Source organism: Grampus griseus, assembly GCF_964374135.1.
Source record: "Grampus griseus genome assembly, chromosome: 7".
Lineage (NCBI taxonomy): Eukaryota > Metazoa > Chordata > Mammalia > Artiodactyla > Delphinidae > Grampus > Grampus griseus.
This window is the reverse complement of record NC_139001.1, coordinates 37,612,825-37,634,601: the sequence shown is the minus strand read 5'-3', so window position 1 is coordinate 37,634,601 and position 21,777 is coordinate 37,612,825. Positions and strand designations below refer to the sequence as shown.

The following is a 21,777-nucleotide window of genomic DNA, read 5'->3' as shown; positions in this document are numbered from 1 at the left end:
CAGCAAAGAGTCAGGCCTGCCTGCTATCCTTTGAAAGACCTGCCTACAAGGCTGGCCCTTCGCTGGCATTTGGGAACTTGGATTTCAGGTGAGTTTCCAACATTCCCAGAAATGATAAGGCTGTCTCACTGTGCCTAAACTGTGCAAGCAATATGGCTTATGCCAAACAACAGCTTTCCTTGGAGAGTCTGAAATTTAGCACCCAGGTAGAGGGTGCCTATGTGATCAGCCCCCAGTAAAAACCCTGGTACTGCACTGAGTCTTTTTTTTTTAATCTAAGATGGTCTTTTTTTTTTTGGCTGCACTCGGTCTTCGTTGCTTGTGTGCAGGCTTTCTCTAGATGCAGTGAACAGGGGCTACTCTTCGTGGCAGTGTGCTGGCTTATTGTGGTGGCTTCTCTTGCTGCACAGCATGGGCTCTAGGCGCACAGGCTTCAGTAGTTGTGGCACACTGGCTCTACAGCATAGGCACAGTAGTCGTGGCGCATGGACTTAGCTGCTCCATGGCATGTGGGATCTTCTGGACCAGGGATCGAACCCGTGTCCCCTGCATTAGCAGGCAGATTCTTAACTACTGTGCCACCAGGGACGTCCCTGCACAGAATCTCTTGATTCTCAGCTTCTCTGGCTGGCAACATTTCACACATGTTGTCAGAACTTGTGTCAGAAGACTTAAGCATGTCACCTTAGTTCTCCAATCACTATTTAACAATGTATTTATATTAAATTTTGTTTAAAATAACTGGTATAATTTCCCTGATTGGTCCCTAACTGACACAGCCAATCAGTAAGGACAAACTGTCTAGTTAATCCCCTTTGATAGCTGATTTTTATTAGAAACTAACATCTGTAATTACAATAATCTCTCGTAATTCAGTTCCTGATTCAGTCAAGGAAGGTGTTCTTTCAACCAAACACTTCACAAAGGTAATCCCTGTAAGAGATCATTGAGCATGCTGGGAAGATTATTCTATTGATCAAAAAGGTGCCAGTAATGAGATTATGTTAACTTTGAAAGCTTGCTTTATTTCAGGAGAGAAATATAAGTGATGTTTAAAGGTCTTATTCTGTGGTTAAAATTCATCCTATATTTGTTTTGACCAGAGGCTTGATTAAAAACCGTATTAACACAAAGTCATAGCCATCTCTATTTACCTGAAGACTTTCTGGTTGTGTTCAGTCTGTATTCAGGGTTCTGAAGTGAGCAAAAGGTCAAAGTATATTTCTACGTGGAAGTCAATCAGGAAAATTTCATTTGTAATGATCACATGAAAGGCAGAAATTAAATATACACATTAAATATATGTGTATATATACACATAAGATAGAAGAAATATATATATAGATTGCAAACATCCACAAAAATTAGATACAATACTATTATAAACTCCCAATTATCCATATCCAGTTCAGTAATTATCAACAAATGATCAATTTTGTTTCATACACTCTATTCCTCTACCCCCACTGGATCATTTTAAAGTAAATCACAAACATATTTCACCTGTAATCTTCAGTACAAATCTTTACTGAAGTAAACATTTCAGTTGAATTTCCCAGTCTTGTATATGTCTTTTAATATTTGGTTTGTTCAAAACAAAATCTAAACAATGCCTCCTAAATCTTATAAATCTACAACAATCCTCCCCACCCCCAATCCTCCTTCTCTACTTGACATTTATTTGTTGAAGAAATTGGCTCATTTGTCCTACAGAATTTCCCATATTCTGTATTTGGCAGATTATATCCCCTCGGTGTCATTTAACATGCTCTTCTATCTCCTGTTTAAACTGGCATACCTAAAAGCTTGACTAGATTCAGATTCAATTATTTTGGCAAGAATGTTTAATAGGTGGCATTGTATCAAATATATTTTTGGAGCATAACTGGTCTGGACTGTAAGGTACTGCTTCCCACAGGTCTCCGCTGAATTTTAATTTACTACCAATCTTTTCCTATTGTATAAACAGATTTTTAGCCCACAATTTATGGAAGCACTGTCATCTACTAAAACTGAACCAGAATTTCTTATCACTTTTAAGCTTCTGACATATTACTCTTTGCTGAGAAGTCCAGTAAGTACCATACATTGTCATCTACTGCAAAGATGCCTTTATCTGCCTTAAAAAAATTTCTTTTAGTGGGGGGGAACTGTTCAATTGGGTGACCCAATTCAGTAGATATTTTCTTATGTCTTGGAAGAGTTCAATAAGAAAATGTTTGGTAAATTTAATAAAAGAAGGCCTTCTATTAAGTTCACAAGTACATCATGTATTGTATTGAAAAATATGTTTAACAGGCTTTCTAGTTAACAATACCAATAGTTTGAAATAGAACTCCGTAGGATGTGGAAGTGTAATGCCTATATTTTGTAGGCAACTTGTAACCACTGTGATGTTGAGTGGGGGAGTAATATAGTAAAGATGTGTTTTAAAGGAAGATATTACTGGTAATATTTAAGCTTTAAGGCAAGAAAAGCAGGGATTGTGTATTTGAAGGTAATCTGATATAGAATTGTCTGGATGCAGCTACAGAACGACCTCAATCAACAAGTACATCCTGTGTTGTATTGAAAAGTGCTTTACAGGGTTTCCCTGGTGGTGTAGTCGTTAAGAATCCACCTGCCAATGCAGGGGACACGGGTTCGAGCCCTGGTCCGGGAGGATCCCACATGCCATGAAGCAACTTAGCCCGTGCGCCACAACTACTGAAGCCCGCCCGCCTAGAGCCCGTGCTCCGCAACAAGCCCGTGCACCACAACGGAGAGTAGCCCCTGCTCTCTGCAACTAGAGAAAGCCCGCGCGCAGCAACGAAGACCCAAGGCAGCCAAAAATAAATAAATACATAAATGTATTTAAAAAAAAAGTGCTTGACGTTCTTTGTAGTTGGTGATTTCAACTCACTCCACAAAGCATCTCGTAAGGGATGACTGCAATGAACAAAGCAAGAGTAGAAAATAATAATCATACATACACACAGAAGCTGGAATATTTATGTAAATGTAAATCAGATCAAGTCACCTCAATGACTTCCCTTCACACATAGAGTAAAATCCAAAGTTGGTACCACGGCCTCCCAAGTACTATGAAAAAGCCCTCACTACCTCTGATCTCATTTCCTACCACTCTCTTCACTCACTGTGATCCAAAGCCCTTGCTCCTCATAAAACAAGGCAAGAATGTTTCTGTTTGGGGCCTTTGCACTTGCTGTTCCCTCCACCTGAAGATACTTTCCCCTCAAACAGTCATATCGTTCACCTCTTCACTTCATTTAGGCCTCTGTTCATTATCACTTCCTCAGAGGCCCATCTGACCACCTTATATAAAATAGCACCCCACCTTACCCCTCTCCATCTCCTTTCCCTGCTTTACTTTTTTCTACAGCATACGATTATCTGACATTGTATTACATTAATTGATTTAATATATTGATTTCCCCCACTCTAGAATATAAGCTCTATGATAGTAAAGACTTTTGGTCACTTATCCAGCACCTAAAACAGCGAACAGTGAGTGCTCCATAAATATCTGTTGACTACATTTAAGCAGCAGAATGCAGAAAGTAGTATTGCTATTCTCACTTTACGGTTTACAGAAAACTATGACATATAAAGATTAAATAAGTACCTGGGAACAAACAAAGGGGAAAAAAATGTCAAGACTTGATGAATGATTCCTGAAATGGGTAAATCGAAGCAAAGTCTGGTTTGTATGGAGGAAGGGAAACCCAAACCATACACGGACACCAATTAAAATGTTGGCCACACAGGAAGAAGGCAAATAGAACCGAGTCTCTTCCCTAAGGCCGTGACCATATGGTGCCCTCACAACAACCTCACAGGGTAAGCACGTCAGGTACAGTCATTAACAGCAAGACTGATGGCCAGACTTCGCAGCCGGCAAGGATGGCGGGTCCCGCCCAGCACTCACCGGTTTGGACAGTTACATAATCAACAGCCAGAACCTCGGGCTTCCTCCCGCCCCTGGGCTGGCATCACGTGGCAGGCCTCGCGACCGGAAGCAGCACCCAAGAGAACCGCGGCAGTTGGCGAATCCGGGGAAGAGTTCCAGCGCGGGAGGTGAGGTGAGAGGTCACGGTGGTTCTTACGTAAGGGGCCAGAGCGCGCGGCGGGAAGTGGAGACCCGCCGGCGGCGAGGGGTGCGTCTAGGCGGCCCTGCGCTCCCTTTGATTGGCCGGCAGGATGACGAACGCATTTACAGTCGGCCCTGCGGTAGTGGGAGCGTGCGTCAGCTTTGCACAATCGGGGAAGGAGAAGGGGCGTGTCTGACCGCTCAGGGGGCCCGCCGATTGGCTGGATGGCGGCGGCGCCGGGTGGCCTGGGCCGCCGGAGGAGGGCGGTGCCGTGGGCCTGGTCCCGGCTTACTGGCGACCGGTTTTAGTCAGATGATGATGGCAGCTCGGACCGGTCAGAGGGCCTTGAAAAAAGTGGTCTCGCGATGCCGTCCGAAGTCGGCGGCAGCGGCCGGAGCCCCGGTTCCTGTGCAGGGGCCTGCGCGGAACGTCAGGTAATGAACAACTAGGGCTCAGCGGCGAGGGTAGTTTTCAGCCCAGGCCTGCTGAGCAAGGGGACTGGGGGTATTTAGGGTGGGGCAGACGGACCGGATGCGTTTCCTCGTCTCTGGAGAGAAAGGGTCTCCTGCCTTCTCAGGGCCGCGCGTTTCCCCCCACCCCCTTGGCCGGAGGCTCGCCGGCCTGTTACGGGGGTGATTCGCTGCCCTCGCGAGAGGCGGTGAATCATCCGCTAAGCGACTTTGAAGCAGCTGATAAAGCAACTCGGCGGGGTTGCCTTTGGGCTCTTCCGGCCTCCTCCCCATGGCCTACGGCTGCTGCTCTCGGAAAGTGACAACTTTGCGGCGCAGGAGTTGCGGGTTGATGGGCGGGTGGGAGTTTGTGGCCTGGCAGTAAGGCCCCCTTTGTTCCCCCAGCGTATCCGATGACCAGACGTGCTTTCCCAGTTTCTGGTAGCGGTCTTTGCCCCCGCCCTTTGGTGCTTGCTAAACTAAACCGAAGCCGGGGACTTGGATTTTTTTCCATGCCATTGTAACTTAGAAGTCCTGTAACCTTGAACCAGAGTCTGCCTTCGATTTTCCTGGTTGGTTCTTTTTCGGTAGGTGATGGAGGTGGAGATACGAAAGATTCCATACTTCTACCACTTAGTCTCCTTTTATTAATGCCATTTTAATAAACTATGCTCGAAAATTAAAGTTAACGTTTAAAATTAATTTAGTTGTAAACTACGGGGTAGAGGGAGAAAGCACAAATCTGGTTGAGCTCCAGGACATTTAGATTCAGTGAAGAATTTTTTAAAATACCAACAACCCAACCAACTCCAAATCCTTTTAGACATTTATTGGTTGAAAAAGTTTTAAGCAGAACATACTGTATCATGCTTTAGACCTGCTTTGTATTATTCTTATAAAATGCTGGCTTGCAAATAAACAAAACTAAAAATTGCTGTAGTGATCAAATTAAGGCTTAAATTCCAGGATAAAATATTTACTGTTTATGATAATGAAGAGGGAGAGAGTTTACGAGTTCATTGCAAGGCTGAAGCATTAACATAGATTCTGGCCTTTATTATAGTAGAGTATTTGGGATGTAGTATTGGAAGATTAGTGACCAAAAAACTGTCCTTCATCTGGTCCAGTTTTCATTTCATGGTTTAACCATATATACGATTGTATGGTTCTCGTATTGCAGTTGAAGACATATTGTTCTTGATAATATGTGAAAATAGATGGGCAGTCCAGGGCATTGTAACCATAGTATGCAGACCGATCAGAAGACGCCTGTTAACTTGCTTTAAACACAGGCATTTCCCTTATGATTATAATCAGATTGTGTGTTTCTTTTTCGGGGGATGGGGGACCGTATTACATGAACCTGGTACAAAATTCAAAACCATATACAGTGAAAAGTAAGTTTCCAAAACACCCAGTTCACCTCTTCAGAAGCAAGGGTCTTATTATTTTTTTTTAATAAAGGTTTATCTCAGATGCTGCTTTTTCTGGTCTGATTTATCAGAAAATTGTTCATAATTATGCATAGTATCTGCCACGTAATTGGCTTCCAATAATAGATAAGAAGGTATCTATATGAAAAGTGAGCGAAATAGATAAAACTGTTAAAACAGTTAAAGACATCTAAAGAATGTCTTAGAAGGGAAATGGGTGATTAGGCATTTTGAACACCAAGCTTGGTTTTTATAATCTGTGTGGCTACCAGAGATTCTAAATTATATTTTGTGTCCTTTTTTTTTAAGGGGGAAGCTAAATTAACTGCCTAATTATTATTATTAATTTTTAAATTTTATTTATTTTGGGCTGTGTTGGGTCTTCATTGCTGCGCACGGGCTTTCTCTAGTTGTGGCGAGCGGGGGCTACTCATCGTTGTGGTGTGTGGGCTTCTCCTTGTGGTGGCTTCTCTTGTTGTGGAGCACGGGCTCTAGGTGTGCGGACTTCAGTAGTTGTGGCACGTGGGCTCAGTAGTTGTGGCAGTCGGGCTGTAGAGCGCAGGCTCAGTAGTTGTGGCGCACAGGCTTAGTTGCTGCACCGCATGTGGGATCTTCCTGGACCAGGGCTCGAACCAGTGTCCTTTGCACTGGCAGGGGGATTCTTTTTTTTTTTTTTTTTTTTTTTTGCGGTACGCGGGCCTCTCACTGTTGTGGCCTCTCCCGTTGCGGAGCACAGGCTCAGTGGCCATGGCTTATGGGCCTCGCCGTTCCGCAGCATGTGGGATCTTCCCGAACCAGGGCACGAACCCGTGTCCCCTGCATCGGCAGGCGGACTCTCAAGACACTGCGCCACCAGGGAAGCCCGGCAGGGGGATTCTTAACTACTGCGCCACCAGGGAAGTCCCTGCCTAACTATTTAATTTCCACTGTTGTGCTTCATTCAGCAGAATAACTGTCAGTCACTTTTATTGGCATAATTCCACTTTAAAGCAAACACTATAGCTTTACTCAAAAAAATTACAGTAGGCTTTTAAAAATATTATCACTGCCTTTAAAATTCACATAACATCATATTTTTAAAGATCTTTAGGAACACATGACACCCTTATTCTCTCTAGGAGATGAATCTATCTTAAAAGAGACTTAAGTTCATTCATACAGTTCATATGCTTGAGTCTTTTCCATAGTCATGAAGCATTTAGCTTAACTATTTTCATTGACCTTTCTTTCATTACCTTTGGAATGAGTCTACCCAATTTTTATAAACAGCTTTAATTGTTCAAAAGTTTTTTCTTGTATTTTTGGAGCCATAGTCTCAAGTATCACCTCTTATCTTCTGGCTGAATATTGCCAATTTCTTCAATCATTCTTTAACTTGATTTTCTCTTCCCGCCAAACTGTAGGGTCTCAGTGTCCTTAAAGAAATTTTATTTACATGTAAATCATATCTTATATAAATCAAATTTCATATATGATAACATGAGATTTCACCAGGCCACTCCATTACACTTTTAAAAAATAACTTGAAGATGCAATTTAATGAAATATTGCTCTCTTACTTGGAACACTTCAAGAACATCTCATTGAGAATAAATTCCAAATTGCTTTATCCTCACCAATAATCCCCAGTATGATCCAGCTCCAACCTGTCTCTCTAACATTATTTCATGGTGCTCTCCCCCTGGCTTGCTATACTGCTGTTACACTGTTAGTCTGTTTTAGTGTCTGGATGCTGCCACACTCTTCCCCTAGTACCTGAAATGCTCTGTATCTACCTCTCCTCCCACGTACATACACATGTGTATGTGTGAGAGAGATTTTATATATATGTGCACACGCATTTATTATGTACATACATATCTATTAGCATGGCTAATGACTCCATATCCATTATTTCTCAGCTGAAATACAACCTGAGAGGACTTCCTGGACCACCCTGTCTAAAGAAGGTCTTAATTACATCTCCCCACACCCATTTCTATTTTAGTGATTTTTTTTGAATCCCCAACTAGAATGTAATCTTCATGTTTGTTTTATTCACCATTATATCCCTAGTGCCTAGCTCAGAATAGGCGCTCAATAAGTATGTGAACTAATAATGCACGAATAGTAGTGTAAAACAGTTATGCAATAATCTTATTAGAATAAAGGCTGAAAACATTTAGGTGAACAGGAGCATATCAGGCATCTGTATTACAAAGCACCCAAACAGTTAACATTCTAGTTACCTTGACATATGTTTTCACATATATACATGGAAATGGAGATTGGAAGGTAAAAGATAACTGAGCAGCAGGTCTGACAGGGCCGCCAGATATCCAGTGGGAGAGCAAGACCTAATTTCAAATCTCATAGAGTAGATCAGTGGATCCCAGTGGATCCAGCTGGGAAAACAAGCTGAGTAGATGAGTTGAAAATTGGATGATGAATATCCTAGAAAGCCTAGGGTAAGAATACGTTGTAAAACATGACTGCAGACTAAAAGCCAACTTCTGGGAGAGATACCTTTTCTGTTAGAAGCTTCTAACCATAACTGTAAGCTGGTATTTTTAGTTTCTTTTTTTAAAATAAAATTTATTTATTTTATTTATTTTTGACTGCGTTGGGTCTTAGTTGCAGCGCGTGGGCTTCCTCTAGTTGCAGCAAGAGGGGGCTACTCTTCGTTGAGGTGTGCAGACTTCTCATGGCGGTGGCTTCTCTTGTTGCGGAGCACAGGCTCTAGGCGCATGGGCTTCAGTAGTTGTGGCATGTGGGCTCAGTAGTTGTAGCTCATGGGCTCTAGAGTGCAGGCTCAGTAGTTGTGGTGCACGGACTTAGTTGCTCCACAGCATGTGGGATCTTCCCGGACCAGGGCTTAAACCCATGTCCCCTGCATTGGCAGGCAGATTCTTTTTTTATTAACATCTTTATTGGAGTATAATTGCTTTACAATGGTGTGTTAGTTTCTGCTGTATAACAGTGAATCAGCTATATATATACATATGTCCCCATATCCCCTCCCTCTTGCATCTCCCTCCCTCCCACACTCCCTATCCCACCCTTCTAGCTGGTCACAAAGCACTGAGCTGATCTCCCTGTGCTATGCGGCTGCTTCTCACTAGCTATCTATTTTACATTTGGTACTGTATATATATGTCCGTGCCACTCTCTCACTTCGACCCAGCTTACCCTCCCCCTTCCTCCTGTCCTCAAGTCCATTCTCTACTGCATCTTTATTCCTGTCCTGCCCCTAGGTTCTTTAGAACCTTTTTTTTTTTTTTAGATTCCATATATATGGCAGGCAGATTCTTAACCACTGCGCCACCAGGGAAGTCCCTTTTTAGTTTCTTTATGGTGCTTTAGAAGCTTGTGTGTGTGTGTGTGTGTGTGTGTGTGTGTATTTTTTCAGGACTATTCTAAGGTTGCACAGTCTTCTAAAGTATGATTGTTATTTTACAATCTCTATAGTTTGTGTTTTCTCTTAATTGTCAGTGTTAATCAGGTAATTTTTGTCTTTTTAGGTATTTAGCTTCCTGTGGTATACTGATGAGCAGAACTCTTCCACTACATACCTCAGTTTTGCCTAAGGAGATATATGCAAGAACTTTCTTCAGAATTGCTGCACCATTAATAAACAAAAGAAAAGAATATTCAGAGAGGAGAATTATAGGGTTTGTATAAAATAATAGTTGTACTAAAAGAGCGTGTTCACAAGTTTCTATAGAACATCATGCCTCTTTTTTTCTGGATTCTCTTCTTACAGACTAAGCTCTAATTTTCTAGCCCTTGCCGTTTTATAAATATTTGTTGAATGTAGTCATGTGGTAACTCTATAGGATAGATTTAAATCTTGACATTTAAAGGAAATAATTAAACTGTTTATGACCTGCATTTTTTGTACACTGTTCTTTTTTATAGTGGCAACATTACTGATATGTTGAGCCAGATATGTCTGTATAGCTCCCTCACATACACACATACCTAGGTAAGTACATATAAACATGCTAAGAGGCCCCTACCATCTAGAGCAGAGGTTGGCAAGCTTTTCTGTAAAGGGCCAGTTAGTAAATAGGTTTGTGGACCATACTGTCTCTGTTGCAACTACTCAACTCTGTCACTGTACCCCAAAAATAGCGATAGACAATATGTAATAAATGGGCCTGGCTGTGTTCTAATAAAATTTTATTTACAGAGCCACGCAGCAGGCCAGGTTTGGCCCCTCATCTAGGGGTATATACAGCAGAGAATAGAGAGTCTGCAGATCTGCTAAACCAGAAATCAAGCAGTCCTTCATATGGGAATTTCTACAAGGGGGTCTTAATTCCCAACAGGCCATTAAATATTACATGAATTCTTCTAAAAGTACTTTTCATTCATTTTATTTAGTTGCTTTTTCCCTTCTAATTTTTCTGCAGTAAAGAACTTTGTGCATACTCATAACTTTTGTCACATAATTGACTGTTATTACTGGATAGTCACTGTATTAGTTAAGGTAATGCTAGCAACCATACAGGTAAAACCCAAAAGTTTATTTCTTTCTCATGTAAAGTTGAAGTGGGTATTCCCAATCCATGGGCAGCAATCCTCGAGTAGTGATTCAGGAAGCCAGGCTCCATCCAACTTGTGACTTTTGTAATTCCTTAGTCTTCAGAGTCTCTTAAAAAGATACACGTGGTTCTTAATCATATTGGTCTGGAAGTGACACCCAGTGCTTACTCTCAGATATTATTCTCAAGAACTAGTCATGTTACAGCTATGTAATTGTAGCCTCCAGGTGGCCAGCAATTATGCCACGTAAAGCAAGTGTAAATACTTGGATAGGTAGACATCTTTGCATCAGCTGGTATCTGTTGAAAAGAGACATGGCAACAAAAGGATGAGAAATCAAATAGTGAACTGGTCTGCTTTCCTTTTGAATCAGAAATATAACATCTTCCTTTTACTGTGTACTTGCCATTTGACAGGCACTACTGGGGGCTCTATATTTATTGTTTCATTTAATTCTCACAATAGCCATGTGAACTAGGTATTATTCCCATTTTAGAGATGAGGAAACTGAAGCTCAGAGAGATTATGTTGTGTCATGACTCCTAAGCTTATTTTTCCCACCATATTTACTTATTCTTTCTTGCTTCCTTATTCTTTCTCATGTTAAAATTCTTTTTATTACAAATTGGTCTTATCTAATGATCTTCATCTTCCCCCATATTTGACATAAACACATAATAGCTACCATTTATTAAGTGCCTAGTAAGCATTGTGCATTATGCTAAAACTATTTCACTTAACCCTTAAAAGAACCCTGTAGGGACTTCCCTGGTGGTCCAGTGGTAAATAATCCACCTTCCAATGTAGGGGACATGGGTTCGATCCCTGGTCAGGGAACTAAGATCCCACATGTGGCAGGGCAATTAAGCCCGCCACCACAACTACTGAGCTCGCGCACCTCAACCACAAACTACAGAGCCCACACACTCTGGAGCCCGTGCCACAACTAGAGAAGAGAAAACCCATATGCCACAAGTAGAGAGAAACCCGCACGCCACAAGGGAGCACCGCAGTGAAAGATCCTGCATGCTGCAATGAAGATTGGACAGCGAAATAAATAAATATTAAAAAAAAAAAAAACCACCTGTACAGGTATTTTTCAATTATGGATGAAGAAAATGAAGTTGAGAGGTTAAGCAGCCTAGCCAGGGTCACATGACTTACTATGTTTTAGAGTTGATATTTGAACACAGTACTTTCTGACTACAAAGTCCATCCCCTTGACTGCTATGCTATACTGCTTTCTTAGTCAGTGCAGACTACTTTTATGACAATTAGCTTCCAGACTACCAGGTTTCATACTTCATGGGACTTATTTTGGCATTTATTTCCAAATGTCTGAGAACATGGGGAGGGTAGGTTTATTTCCCCCCCTCTGCTGTGGGCCTCATTTCATGATCATAAAGATTAAATATGTATAAACACTCATTCTGTCATATTCCAAAAATACCCTTTTAAACTTTAGAATGTGGTTGTTTACTATATCATTTTGAGGTGAATTATGTTTTAACAGTGTGAGTCTTTATAACCAAGAATTATATGTGTCTGGTTCTCATTCAGTTGTCTTTTACTTGTATCCACAATGTTTTTGTTGTTTGGTTTTTCATTTAAACCCTGATGGTTTTTTGTTGTATTTCTATGTATTTTGCATTTCTATGCTACTGTTTTCTACTTGTTAGTATAGGAACGATATTATTTTTTATATATTTCTCAACAGGCTACATAACTAAATTCTGAATTGATTAGCTTCTGATTTGATAGTCATATCACCTGCCAATTTATAATTTTGCCTAATTCTTTTCCACACATGTGCCTCATATTTCATGCTCTGATTTAATTATTTTGACATACTTTCAGAAAAATGTCAGATAACAATGATGATATACAGCACCTTTGTCTTATTTCTAACTCTAATAGGAATGCTTCTGGTATTTAACTATCTATGGAGGGAATCATATAATGTTTTTGTTTTGACTAATTAATATGGTTATAATAATATAATTCTTAGTATTAAACCATCCAAACATCCTTAAATGAGTTGCATTTGATTGTTGTATTTTTTAAAAAATATATTGCTCTATTATATCTGCTGATATGTAGAAGTTTTGCCACAGGTGATGTGGGTTTATAGATTTTGTTTTTTATGTGCTTTGTGAGGCTTGGGTTCGCAGATTTTATGCTGGCTCATAAAAAGAATGAGAGGTTTCCTTTTTTTGTGGTATAGAATAGATGTTTTTCTTAATTACAAAATCATCACATACTTGTATAAAAACTTAACAATTTAGAAATATGTATACTAAAAGACTTAGTCTATTTTTACTCCTACTTCTTTTTCCTGAATTAACAACTGGTAATTGTTTAATCTGTATCCTTCTAGGACTTTTTCAATGTGTTTTCATTACAGACAGTCTATTAACATAATTATTTTCACGAAAAAAATCCCGAATGTTTAAAATTGAGGAAATATAGTATACACTTAAAATATTTCTCAAATAGATAATAGAATCATATATATCCCATCTGCTTTAGTGTGCCTTTTTTCACATAGCAATATATTGTAAACCTCTTTGCTCTAAAGTATACGGTTGACCCTTGAAAAGTGGGGTGTTTAGGGGGTGCAGACCCCCACACAGTAAAAAAAATCTGCATACTGCTATTTCTGTCTCCAAACGAGGAATTGTTAAATGACTCACCCAAAGGCAGGAAGCTGATGAAACAGTTTGGATAAAATCAAGACTCAAAAAATAAAATAAAATAAAATAAAATCAAGACTCAAACCCTAGTTGTTTTGATTCCACATATTGTGATCTCTAATTGAACACAAACTTTCCCTCACATTTAATTTAAAGATCGGTAAAATGAAAATACAGGTACTAATATTACTGAAAAAACTTCGTGTATAAGTGGACCCACACAGTTCAAACCTGTGTTGCTCAAGGGTCAACTGTACATCTGATCTTAATCCCTTTAGATAACTGATAGAGTTCCACAGTATGAGTGTACCATAATTCATCAACCATTTATTATTAAGCAATTATTAATGTTTATCAACCAAATATTTAGGTTGCTTCTAGTTTTTTTCTCTCAAAGTCTCAGTTTTTAAATGCTGGTTACTAATTAAAATTTTAAAAACCATATCTGCAAGCCAGATTCAACCTGTGGTCTGCCACATTGTAAGCTCTGCTATAGACATATGTTTAGCTCCCTTTTATCCTTTTATTTTCTGTGTTTTAAAGACATTCATCCCAGAGTGTGGTTCTATATGTGTGCCAAATGATTTATTGCCTCATACATAGTAAACCTTATTCATATTCAATTTAAAGTGTACATATACCATATAAATAGATGCAGTTAACACCTCTCCTTTTTTTTTTTTTAAGATATTCTATGCAGGAAATGTATGATGTAGTATCAGGAATGGAGGATTACAAGCATTTTGTTCCTTGGTGCAAAAAATCAGATGTAATATCAAGGAGATCTGGATACTGCAAAACACGATTAGAAATTGGGTTTCCACCTGTATTGGAGCGCTATACATCAGTGGTAACCTTGGTGAAACCACATTTGGTAAAGGTAATGGTTTTGTTTTTTGTTGTTTTTAAATATTCCTCAAATATTATGTTAAATGGGTTAAAGTATAATAGCATTAAGAAGACTTCCCTAAACTAATAGGAGGAGGGAAAAAACAAACTATTTATTATATCTCTTAAATCATGTTATTTTACACAATATTAGCATTATTCTTTCCAAATAGAAATTTAACTAGAACATGGAAATTAGAAGCTTTTTCTGTTGTCCTTCTGTTGAGGACTATTGACCCACAGGAAGGATTTGGCCGCACAAGTGAGAAATGTTTTAATACTTGCACTACTTTTTCTTAAGTTAAGGAAGGGAAAGTGGTGAGAGGATGCAGAAAGGTAGAAAAGATATAAATGTGGAGAACATAAACATTATTGAAGTCATCCTGCCCTGTACCAGGTACTGAAATGCCAAGTGTTGTTGCATGCATGTATTAAGCATCTTACTCTTCTCAGAGGAGGGTACACATTTAGAAAGGGTACCCAGACTTCACACAAAAAGGCAGAATTCCATAGAGTAATGCCCATTTCTTTTGAATTTCTAGATGTGATGACCAAAGACTTTCAAAGCTGAATTGTGTTTTGTGCTCACAGGATTTAGTGGTGGTATCATTTCTTGGTAATTGGCCAGAGCTAAATTCCTTCGTCACCTCTTTGTCAGGCATTGAGGAGGAGCAACTCTCATACCAGAAAGAGTATACTGTCCAGTGAAGCTAAGACCTTGGAGTCCACCCTAGTCACAATCTCAAAACTTCAACTCCACTTAAAAGACTGTGCACCACTGTGGGACTCTGTTGTTATTACGACTGTTTTCACCTGTTTGCCTCATAGTTTTGGAGTTTTCACCTATACTACACTTAAAATAGCTAACATATTGAGCTCTTTATAGTGCTTTACTTGAATTACTCTTCACAACAGCCCTTTGAGATGCAAATTTTATTCTCCATCTTATAGTTGAGTACACTAAGGCCTAGAAGAGTTAGATAAGGTTACACAGCCAAGACTCTAGTCTGTCTGACAGCAGCAAATATCTCTGTAATCTTAAAATTGAGTCCCCTGACCTCAGTCTCTTACCATTCAGACTCTCATAACTTAGATCTTAACATATCCTGCATCTAACTAAAAGAACTCTAAAGTCTCATTTTCTCCTCCTGGCTTTCTTCCCTTTCCTGGCTTCCATGAATGAACCATATAGTGCTTATTCCACAGCCCTGTGCCTTTGCATATTGTTCCCTCTTTTACCTATAATGAAAATTCCTTGCCTGTTAATCTTTCAAATTCCAACCTGCTTTCTCCCTTTCCTTTCATATAGATGACTAGTTCTACCTCGGTGATTCCTCTGGGCTTTGCACGTGCTTTATTTATTTCTCTTATCACTCTGTAGTGTAATTTCTTTCTTCATTTGTATTTCTGCTTGACAAAATCAAGGTACTTGAGAGAATGGAAGATCCTCTTTTTCATCTCTGTATCCTCAGCACCAGTACTACAATGACAGGAGTCATGAGGCCTCTTTGTTTATGAAGTTCTCACTACTGTGTTCTTGGGTTATTGTAGATCCACAGATGTTCATAATAATTTCAGTAACTTTTAACACTGCCAAGGAGGGAGGAAACTATTTTTTTAAATTATAATAATATGTATTAGATAGTCATTGCTATCTCAATTTTATGAGGCTTAGGGAAATTAAGAGCCCTACACAAATTCATACTGTGTGTGTCTGATTCCAAAACTATTTTTCCATTAAAATAAGCTGTCTCACTTAGTGTGCTAGTTTATTGTTTAAAGACATATTTGAGAATAACACACAACTCTCTATGTTCAGCTTTCAATTTTCCCTGGGTTCAGGTTCTGGATTTTAATACCTGATACACATATGTGACATATAATAAAAATTATTATAACTGAGGAAGCAGCAGAAGCCATGTGACATTTTCTGTGAATTGTTAGCTGCCCCAAATGTGCCTGTGACTTAACATGTCAGTGATTCTAGTCTACCTGAATCTGTAATGGCCAGAAACCTTCCTATTGTGTTCAGTATCTCTGTTAGGAATGAGATCTTTGGCAGTATTGTCCCTATCAAAACGTACCAATAGTCTGGGAGGATCCCACATGCCGCGGAGCAACTAGGCCCGTGAGCCACAACTGCTGAGCCTGCGCATCTGGAGCCTGTGCTCCGCAACAAGAGAGGCCGCGACAGTGAGAGGCCCGTGCACCGCGATGAAGAGTGGCCCCCGCTTGCCACAACTAGAGAAAGCCCTCACACAGAAACGAAGACCCAACACAGCAAAAATAAATAAATTAACTAATAAACTCCTACCCCCAACATCAAAAAAAACCAGTAAAAATCCATGGGTCCTTGAGCTGGATTATTGATATGAGTATAGCACTGCCACATTTTGTGAAAAAGTGGTCAGAGGAAGGTGCTATATTATAGTGATTATTCCCAACAGCTGTTTCTCCTTCACTATTAAATTTCCTATAAGCTTCTTATGTGGTTGTAAAGAAAGGTGGAATGCATTATCTTAAAGTTGGGTAATTAAAAGTTTAAAAAAATTAAAAATAAAAGTAAACAGGGGCTTCCCTGGTGGTCCAGTGGTTAAGACTCCAGACTTCCACCGCAGGGGGCATGGGTTTGATCCCTGGTTGGGGAACAAGATCTCACAAGCTGTGAGGCATGGCCAAAAACAAAAAAAGTAAATAAACAAAGTTGGATAACTGAAACAATACAGTTTTATTATAGACTTTTGATGGTTTTAAAAATTGGATGGCCATTATTGAACTATATATAAAGCCAAACTCTTTGAAGAAAATTTTTACTTCTCCCCAGTGACTTAGCATATCAGCTATTAAAGTAGTTAGTATTTTAATGACTTATTTTATCGTGTCTAAATAAGTTTTAAAACATTCACTGGTTTCCATATTAAAAATTAAAATAATATGTTCTTTTTATAAATGTGTAACTAGAGCATATCTTTTTAAATGCATTTTAGTATGGATGCAGTTTATAATGATTCTACCGTGTTACCATCTGATAATTAATTCAAAAGGGTTTAGATGAAGAGGAAGTGAGGAATAAACTGCAAATGGATTTTTAGCTCTTTAGCCCCCAGTTTGAACCATCTTTAGAGAGATCCAGATATAGTCAGAAATAATCCTATATTCTGTGTTTAGGTAGGCTATAGCTATGGGAGAAAAAATGACTGTTTACTTTGGGGGAAACAGTTTACCTACGCAGGTCCTTATTTTGCAATATATTTTGTAGTGTGTAGCCTCAGGAGAGGGACAGTCTAAATTCTTGAGGGGGATAACTTATACAAAAGAAAGGGGGTAGAGGGGCTTGATCATTTATCGGCCCCAGGATTTGCCAGAATTGCTGAAAACTTAAGGCTTAATTGAGGAGGGGAGTGTAGACTGAAACAAGAATTTAAAAAAATAGCCTGCTTCTGAGGGAAGGTGATAGATATTCTTGAGGTCAATTGTCTACTAGTATAATAAGGCCCAGATGGCATCTTAGGATAGTAAATAAAGAAACTGAACTTCTTTAAAGTTTTTTTGTTTGTTTGCGGTATGCGGGCCTCTCGCTGTTGTGGCCTCTCCCGTTGCGGAGCACAGGCTCTGGACGCGCAGGCTCAGCGGCCATGGCTCACGGGCCCAACCGCTCCGCGGCGTGTGGGATCTTCCCAGACCGAGGCACGAACCCGTGTCCCCTGCATCGGCAGGCGGACTCTCAACCACTGCGCCACCAGGGAAGCCCTGAAACTGAACTTCATTCAAGGTCATAACATGTCCTAACAATGGACTAGTAACTATGGTTCTGGCCACCATTTTTCACACTGCAGGAGGCAACTCTTTAATGGGTCTCAACCAACATTTTTTAATGATATAGAATGGGAAATGTCAGGATGCACTGCACATAGTATTACTGTGTATTATGTTTCAATGTGTACCCACACATGTAAAATAAACATGAGCACAGAAGAGAGGTCAGAAAGCAGTGGGTCAGGGACAAGGGTCAGGGCCACACTTTCAGGAAAACTGGAACCATAGAGGCCTCTAGAAATAAAGAATAATGAGTTAGGGAAAGACTGAATGTGATTGATAGAAAATCTTTGAGTTGCAAAGAAGAATTATAGAATTGTTCTAGGGATCTGTGCCAAATGCCTTACAAATGTTAAATTTAGCCATCCCGTACTGATGGTATAAGACAGGCATTATACTCATTTTACAGATTAAGGAAATACAGTACAGGGAATTAACTTGTTCAGGATCACTTATAAGTGGCAGAGCTGGAAATAAACTTCCAGGTAGTCACTCCCTGTTTTGTTGTGGGAGGAGAACTCTAAGTAGCCCAGTGGGTGACAGCAGTGGAAGAGAACAAGTGGCAATCTTGGGGATCCCAGGAGAAAGGAAAATGGCTTATATTGGCCAGAGATCACTTCCTAGTACCAAGCTAACAATGAGATGTTTTTGTCACCTGTGGTCTGACCTATAAAAATATTTACTTCTCAAAGAAATCATCTTCAGTTGTAGATTCTGGACACAATCCAAATGGTATTTAACTGTGGTTTTATTTTTTTCATTTTGTTCTAGGCATCCTGTACTGATGGGAAGCTCTTCAATCATTTGGAGACTGTATGGCGTTTTAGCCCAGGTCTTCCTGGCTACCCAAGAACTTGTACTTTGGATTTTTCAGTAAGTCTCTCATAAAGCCCTCTATTTGTTCCAAACATCAGGTGAGGTTGGTAAAGAAGGAGTAATCCATTTTTATTAGAACCCAGATGTCATAATTAATAACCTACGTGCATAGCAATTACTGAAAGACATTTTTTTAAAAATCTCAAATTTCTGAGTATTGAATACCTTTTTCTGCACTTTTTTTTTTTTTTGCACTAATTTTATAAGAAAAAATGCTAGGGGAATTCCCTAGCAGTCCAGTAGTTAGGACTCTGTGCTTCCACTGCAGGGAACATAGGCTCAATCCCTGGTTGGGGAACTGAGATCCTTCATGCTGTGCGACGCGGCCAAAAAGAAGAAAAGAATGCTAATGACCCTTCCTCTTTTTCTATTTTATTCCTTGAAACCTTGAATAGTCATCCCTTCTCTATTTTCTAATTTTTACAAGTCCATAGATTATAAGACACACGCAACTAAGGGTTCACGTGCCACAACTAACGAGCCTGCAAGCCTCAGCTAACACCCAGTGCAACCAACCAACCAAATAAATAAATATTTTAAGAAGAAATGGTTATAATTTTGAGTAAATTACTGTATGCTATTCTCAGCTCTTAAGTTGCTTTCATTGCAAAATTAGTGGGCATATATGCGACAGTTGGGGAAATTTGAATGAAACCTCTCTAGATTAGATAATAGCATTATTATCTAGTAATATTAACTCCCTCTGTTAATTTCTTGGTTTTAATTGTACTGTGATTATATAAGACATTGAAATAGGGGAATCTGGGTGATGGGTGTATGAGAAATCTTAGTACTGTTTTTGCAACTTTTTTATAAATCAAATTATTTTAAAATTAAAACATTCAGAAGTTAATGGATATTTAAGGTCCTTAAGATATTATTTCTTAAACTGGGTTGCCTTGAATTCTGTCTTGAGGGGATATAAAGTTAGTTCTAAATCATTGTCTACTTTAAGATTGAACCACCTTCACCATCTATTTTGTGGGTTAATCTCATCTTTCTGCTACTACTTCTCATGGGAATACCATATCAGAAGGATCATTTCCCTTATTTACTTTTGGGAGGTAAGGTAGCTCGAAAAGGGGCGTATTAATAAGAAGGCAAAGTGATAAACATGGTATTTAGCAAAGCTTTTTTCCAGGTTTCTTTAACTTAGTAAAAGCAGACTCTTTGCCCCAAAATGAGATTCATTGGCCTTGTTTACTTAAGCTTATTGTTTAGCCGCTGTTGTGCTTACTGCAGTAAACAAATCTCCCTCTTCTGAGGGATGTTAAAATCTCATCTAGATAGACCCATAGAGCTCTGCCTTAGGTCCTGGGCCAAGTAACACATTTCACAGTGTGAACACCATTACCCTAAGTGGAGATTGAGTAAAAGAAAGATCTTTCTAAAATAATTATTAACATTTTCCTACAGATTTCTTTTGAATTTCGCTCACTTCTACACTCTCAGCTTGCCACATTGTTTTTCGATGAAGTTGTAAAGCAGATGGTAGCTGCCTTTGAAAGAAGAGCATGTAAGCTGTATGGTCCAGAAACAAATATACCTCGGGAATTAATGCTTCATGAAGTTCATCACACGTAAAGAGAAAAAGGAAATGGTCACCTACTTGTAACTAGTTTATTCACTTTTAGGAAGTACTTTCATCATTTGCTTTCAGAAGTCAGAAAGCAGTTGTCAAACCAGCTTTGATTATAAACCCGTACCATTGAAAATTTGCACTTGGAATATGGAACCACGTGTACATAGAATTCAATCAAGTGTAATTCAGAGTAATATGTATATTAGCATATTTACAATAATGGGATGTCATCACTATTGCTAGAATACTGACATCACTCTTCTGAACAGAAATTGAAACTGTAAATTTAAACCTTTTAGTTATCACCTCACCTGAAAGAGGTTGGTTGAGATACTCATGCAGTGTGTATTATATTAACCATATCACTTTTAAGTTATTAAATTCAGACTATTTATAACTTATTGTCTTAGGGTCTGCCTCATGGCTTAGAATATTTGAGTAATCATCAGATGTTTAAAGTAAAAACTTTGACTTAAAAATACTGTTAATGAAGGTTCCGTGGCACTTTTCTTATTTTTAAATTGTTCTTGTGGGTAGTAGTAGATAATTCGCTGTTATACTGAGGTTAGCTTCCAGATAGTGATTTTTCTTTTTTTTTTTTTTGGTGAGTGGTCCAGAGTTTTAAGCTACTTTTCTCATAGTTTGCAGCCCTCTCCCCGGTACTTCAACTGCTCTTTCAAAAATGCTGTTTGCGTGTCAAATTTTGTCTACAGCAGTGGGCAGTACATGAGGATAATAAGTTGGTGTCCAATTTTGTCTACAACAGTGGGCAGTAGATGAAGATAAGTTGGTTGAGATGTCTCCAGCACCATGCATCCTTATTTTCTATTTATTGTGTGTACTCACTTTCAGTAATGCATTTCAAACTGATATTTTTGTAAACAAATCAATATAAGGATTGAAGTGGTAACTTAATAAAGTTAATTTGTTTATTTTTTGTACAGTTATTTTGGTTATTGAAATGTCTTAAAATACTTTCACAGAAAAAAAATCTGGGCAAAATTCAGTCTTCCTTTAATCAATATTGATTCCCTTCCCTTCCTTCATTCCATACCCAACAACCCTCTGGCATTAATTACCCTTCCCTTGTTTCCTCAGATCAGCAAGGGAACTTACTAGTTCGTTCCCTACACGAATGCGTGTTTGCATCAATTTGTTCAGTAAATCTGTTGTGAGTAGCTGCTCTCTGCCACATGGTGGGTATACAGTGGTGAAGGATTCTTACAGTCTACTCACATGGAGCTTGATTATGCCTTCACACAGGTAAAGTATTTTTCCACGTATAAATGAGGTATCTTCCCAGATCATAAGTAGTTTGTATATAATTATGTACCTTTGGGGACTTCCCTGGCGGTCCAGTGGTTGAGACTCCGCGCTTCCACTGCAAGGGGGCGTGGGTTTGGTCCCCGGTCAGGGAATTAA

General features: G+C 39.2%; 2 protein-coding genes across 4 annotated transcripts in view; one reads left to right on the top strand and one right to left on the bottom strand.

Annotated features, from left to right (window-relative positions):
- SF3B1 (splicing factor 3b subunit 1) overlaps positions 1–3,959 on the bottom strand; it is a 61,881-nt gene extending 57,922 nt beyond the window's left edge. The window contains exon 1 of the mRNA XM_082657977.1: positions 3,929–3,959. The gene's annotated coding sequence lies outside the window, so the exon portion shown is untranslated. The remainder of the gene's footprint in view (positions 1–3,928) is intronic.
- A 50-nt stretch (positions 3,960–4,009) lies between these two features.
- COQ10B (coenzyme Q10B) lies at positions 4,010–21,279 on the top strand. Of its 3 annotated transcripts, none has more exons than XM_082657973.1 (5): positions 4,010–4,082; positions 9,474–9,623; positions 13,881–14,073; positions 18,669–18,770; positions 20,190–21,279. In XM_082657973.1, the coding sequence occupies exons 2-5, from the start codon at positions 9,499–9,501 to the stop codon at positions 20,355–20,357; spliced, it is 588 nt and encodes a 195-aa protein (XP_082514099.1). In that variant the 5' UTR covers positions 4,010–4,082; positions 9,474–9,498; the 3' UTR covers positions 20,358–21,279. The 3 variants fall into 3 exon arrangements, with proteins under 3 accessions (XP_082514099.1, XP_082514100.1, XP_082514098.1); XM_082657974.1 differs by having other exon boundaries at positions 4,011–4,077; XM_082657972.1 differs by lacking the exon at positions 4,010–4,082 and adding an exon at positions 4,380–4,525.
- The last annotated feature ends 498 nt before the right edge of the window (positions 21,280–21,777 follow it).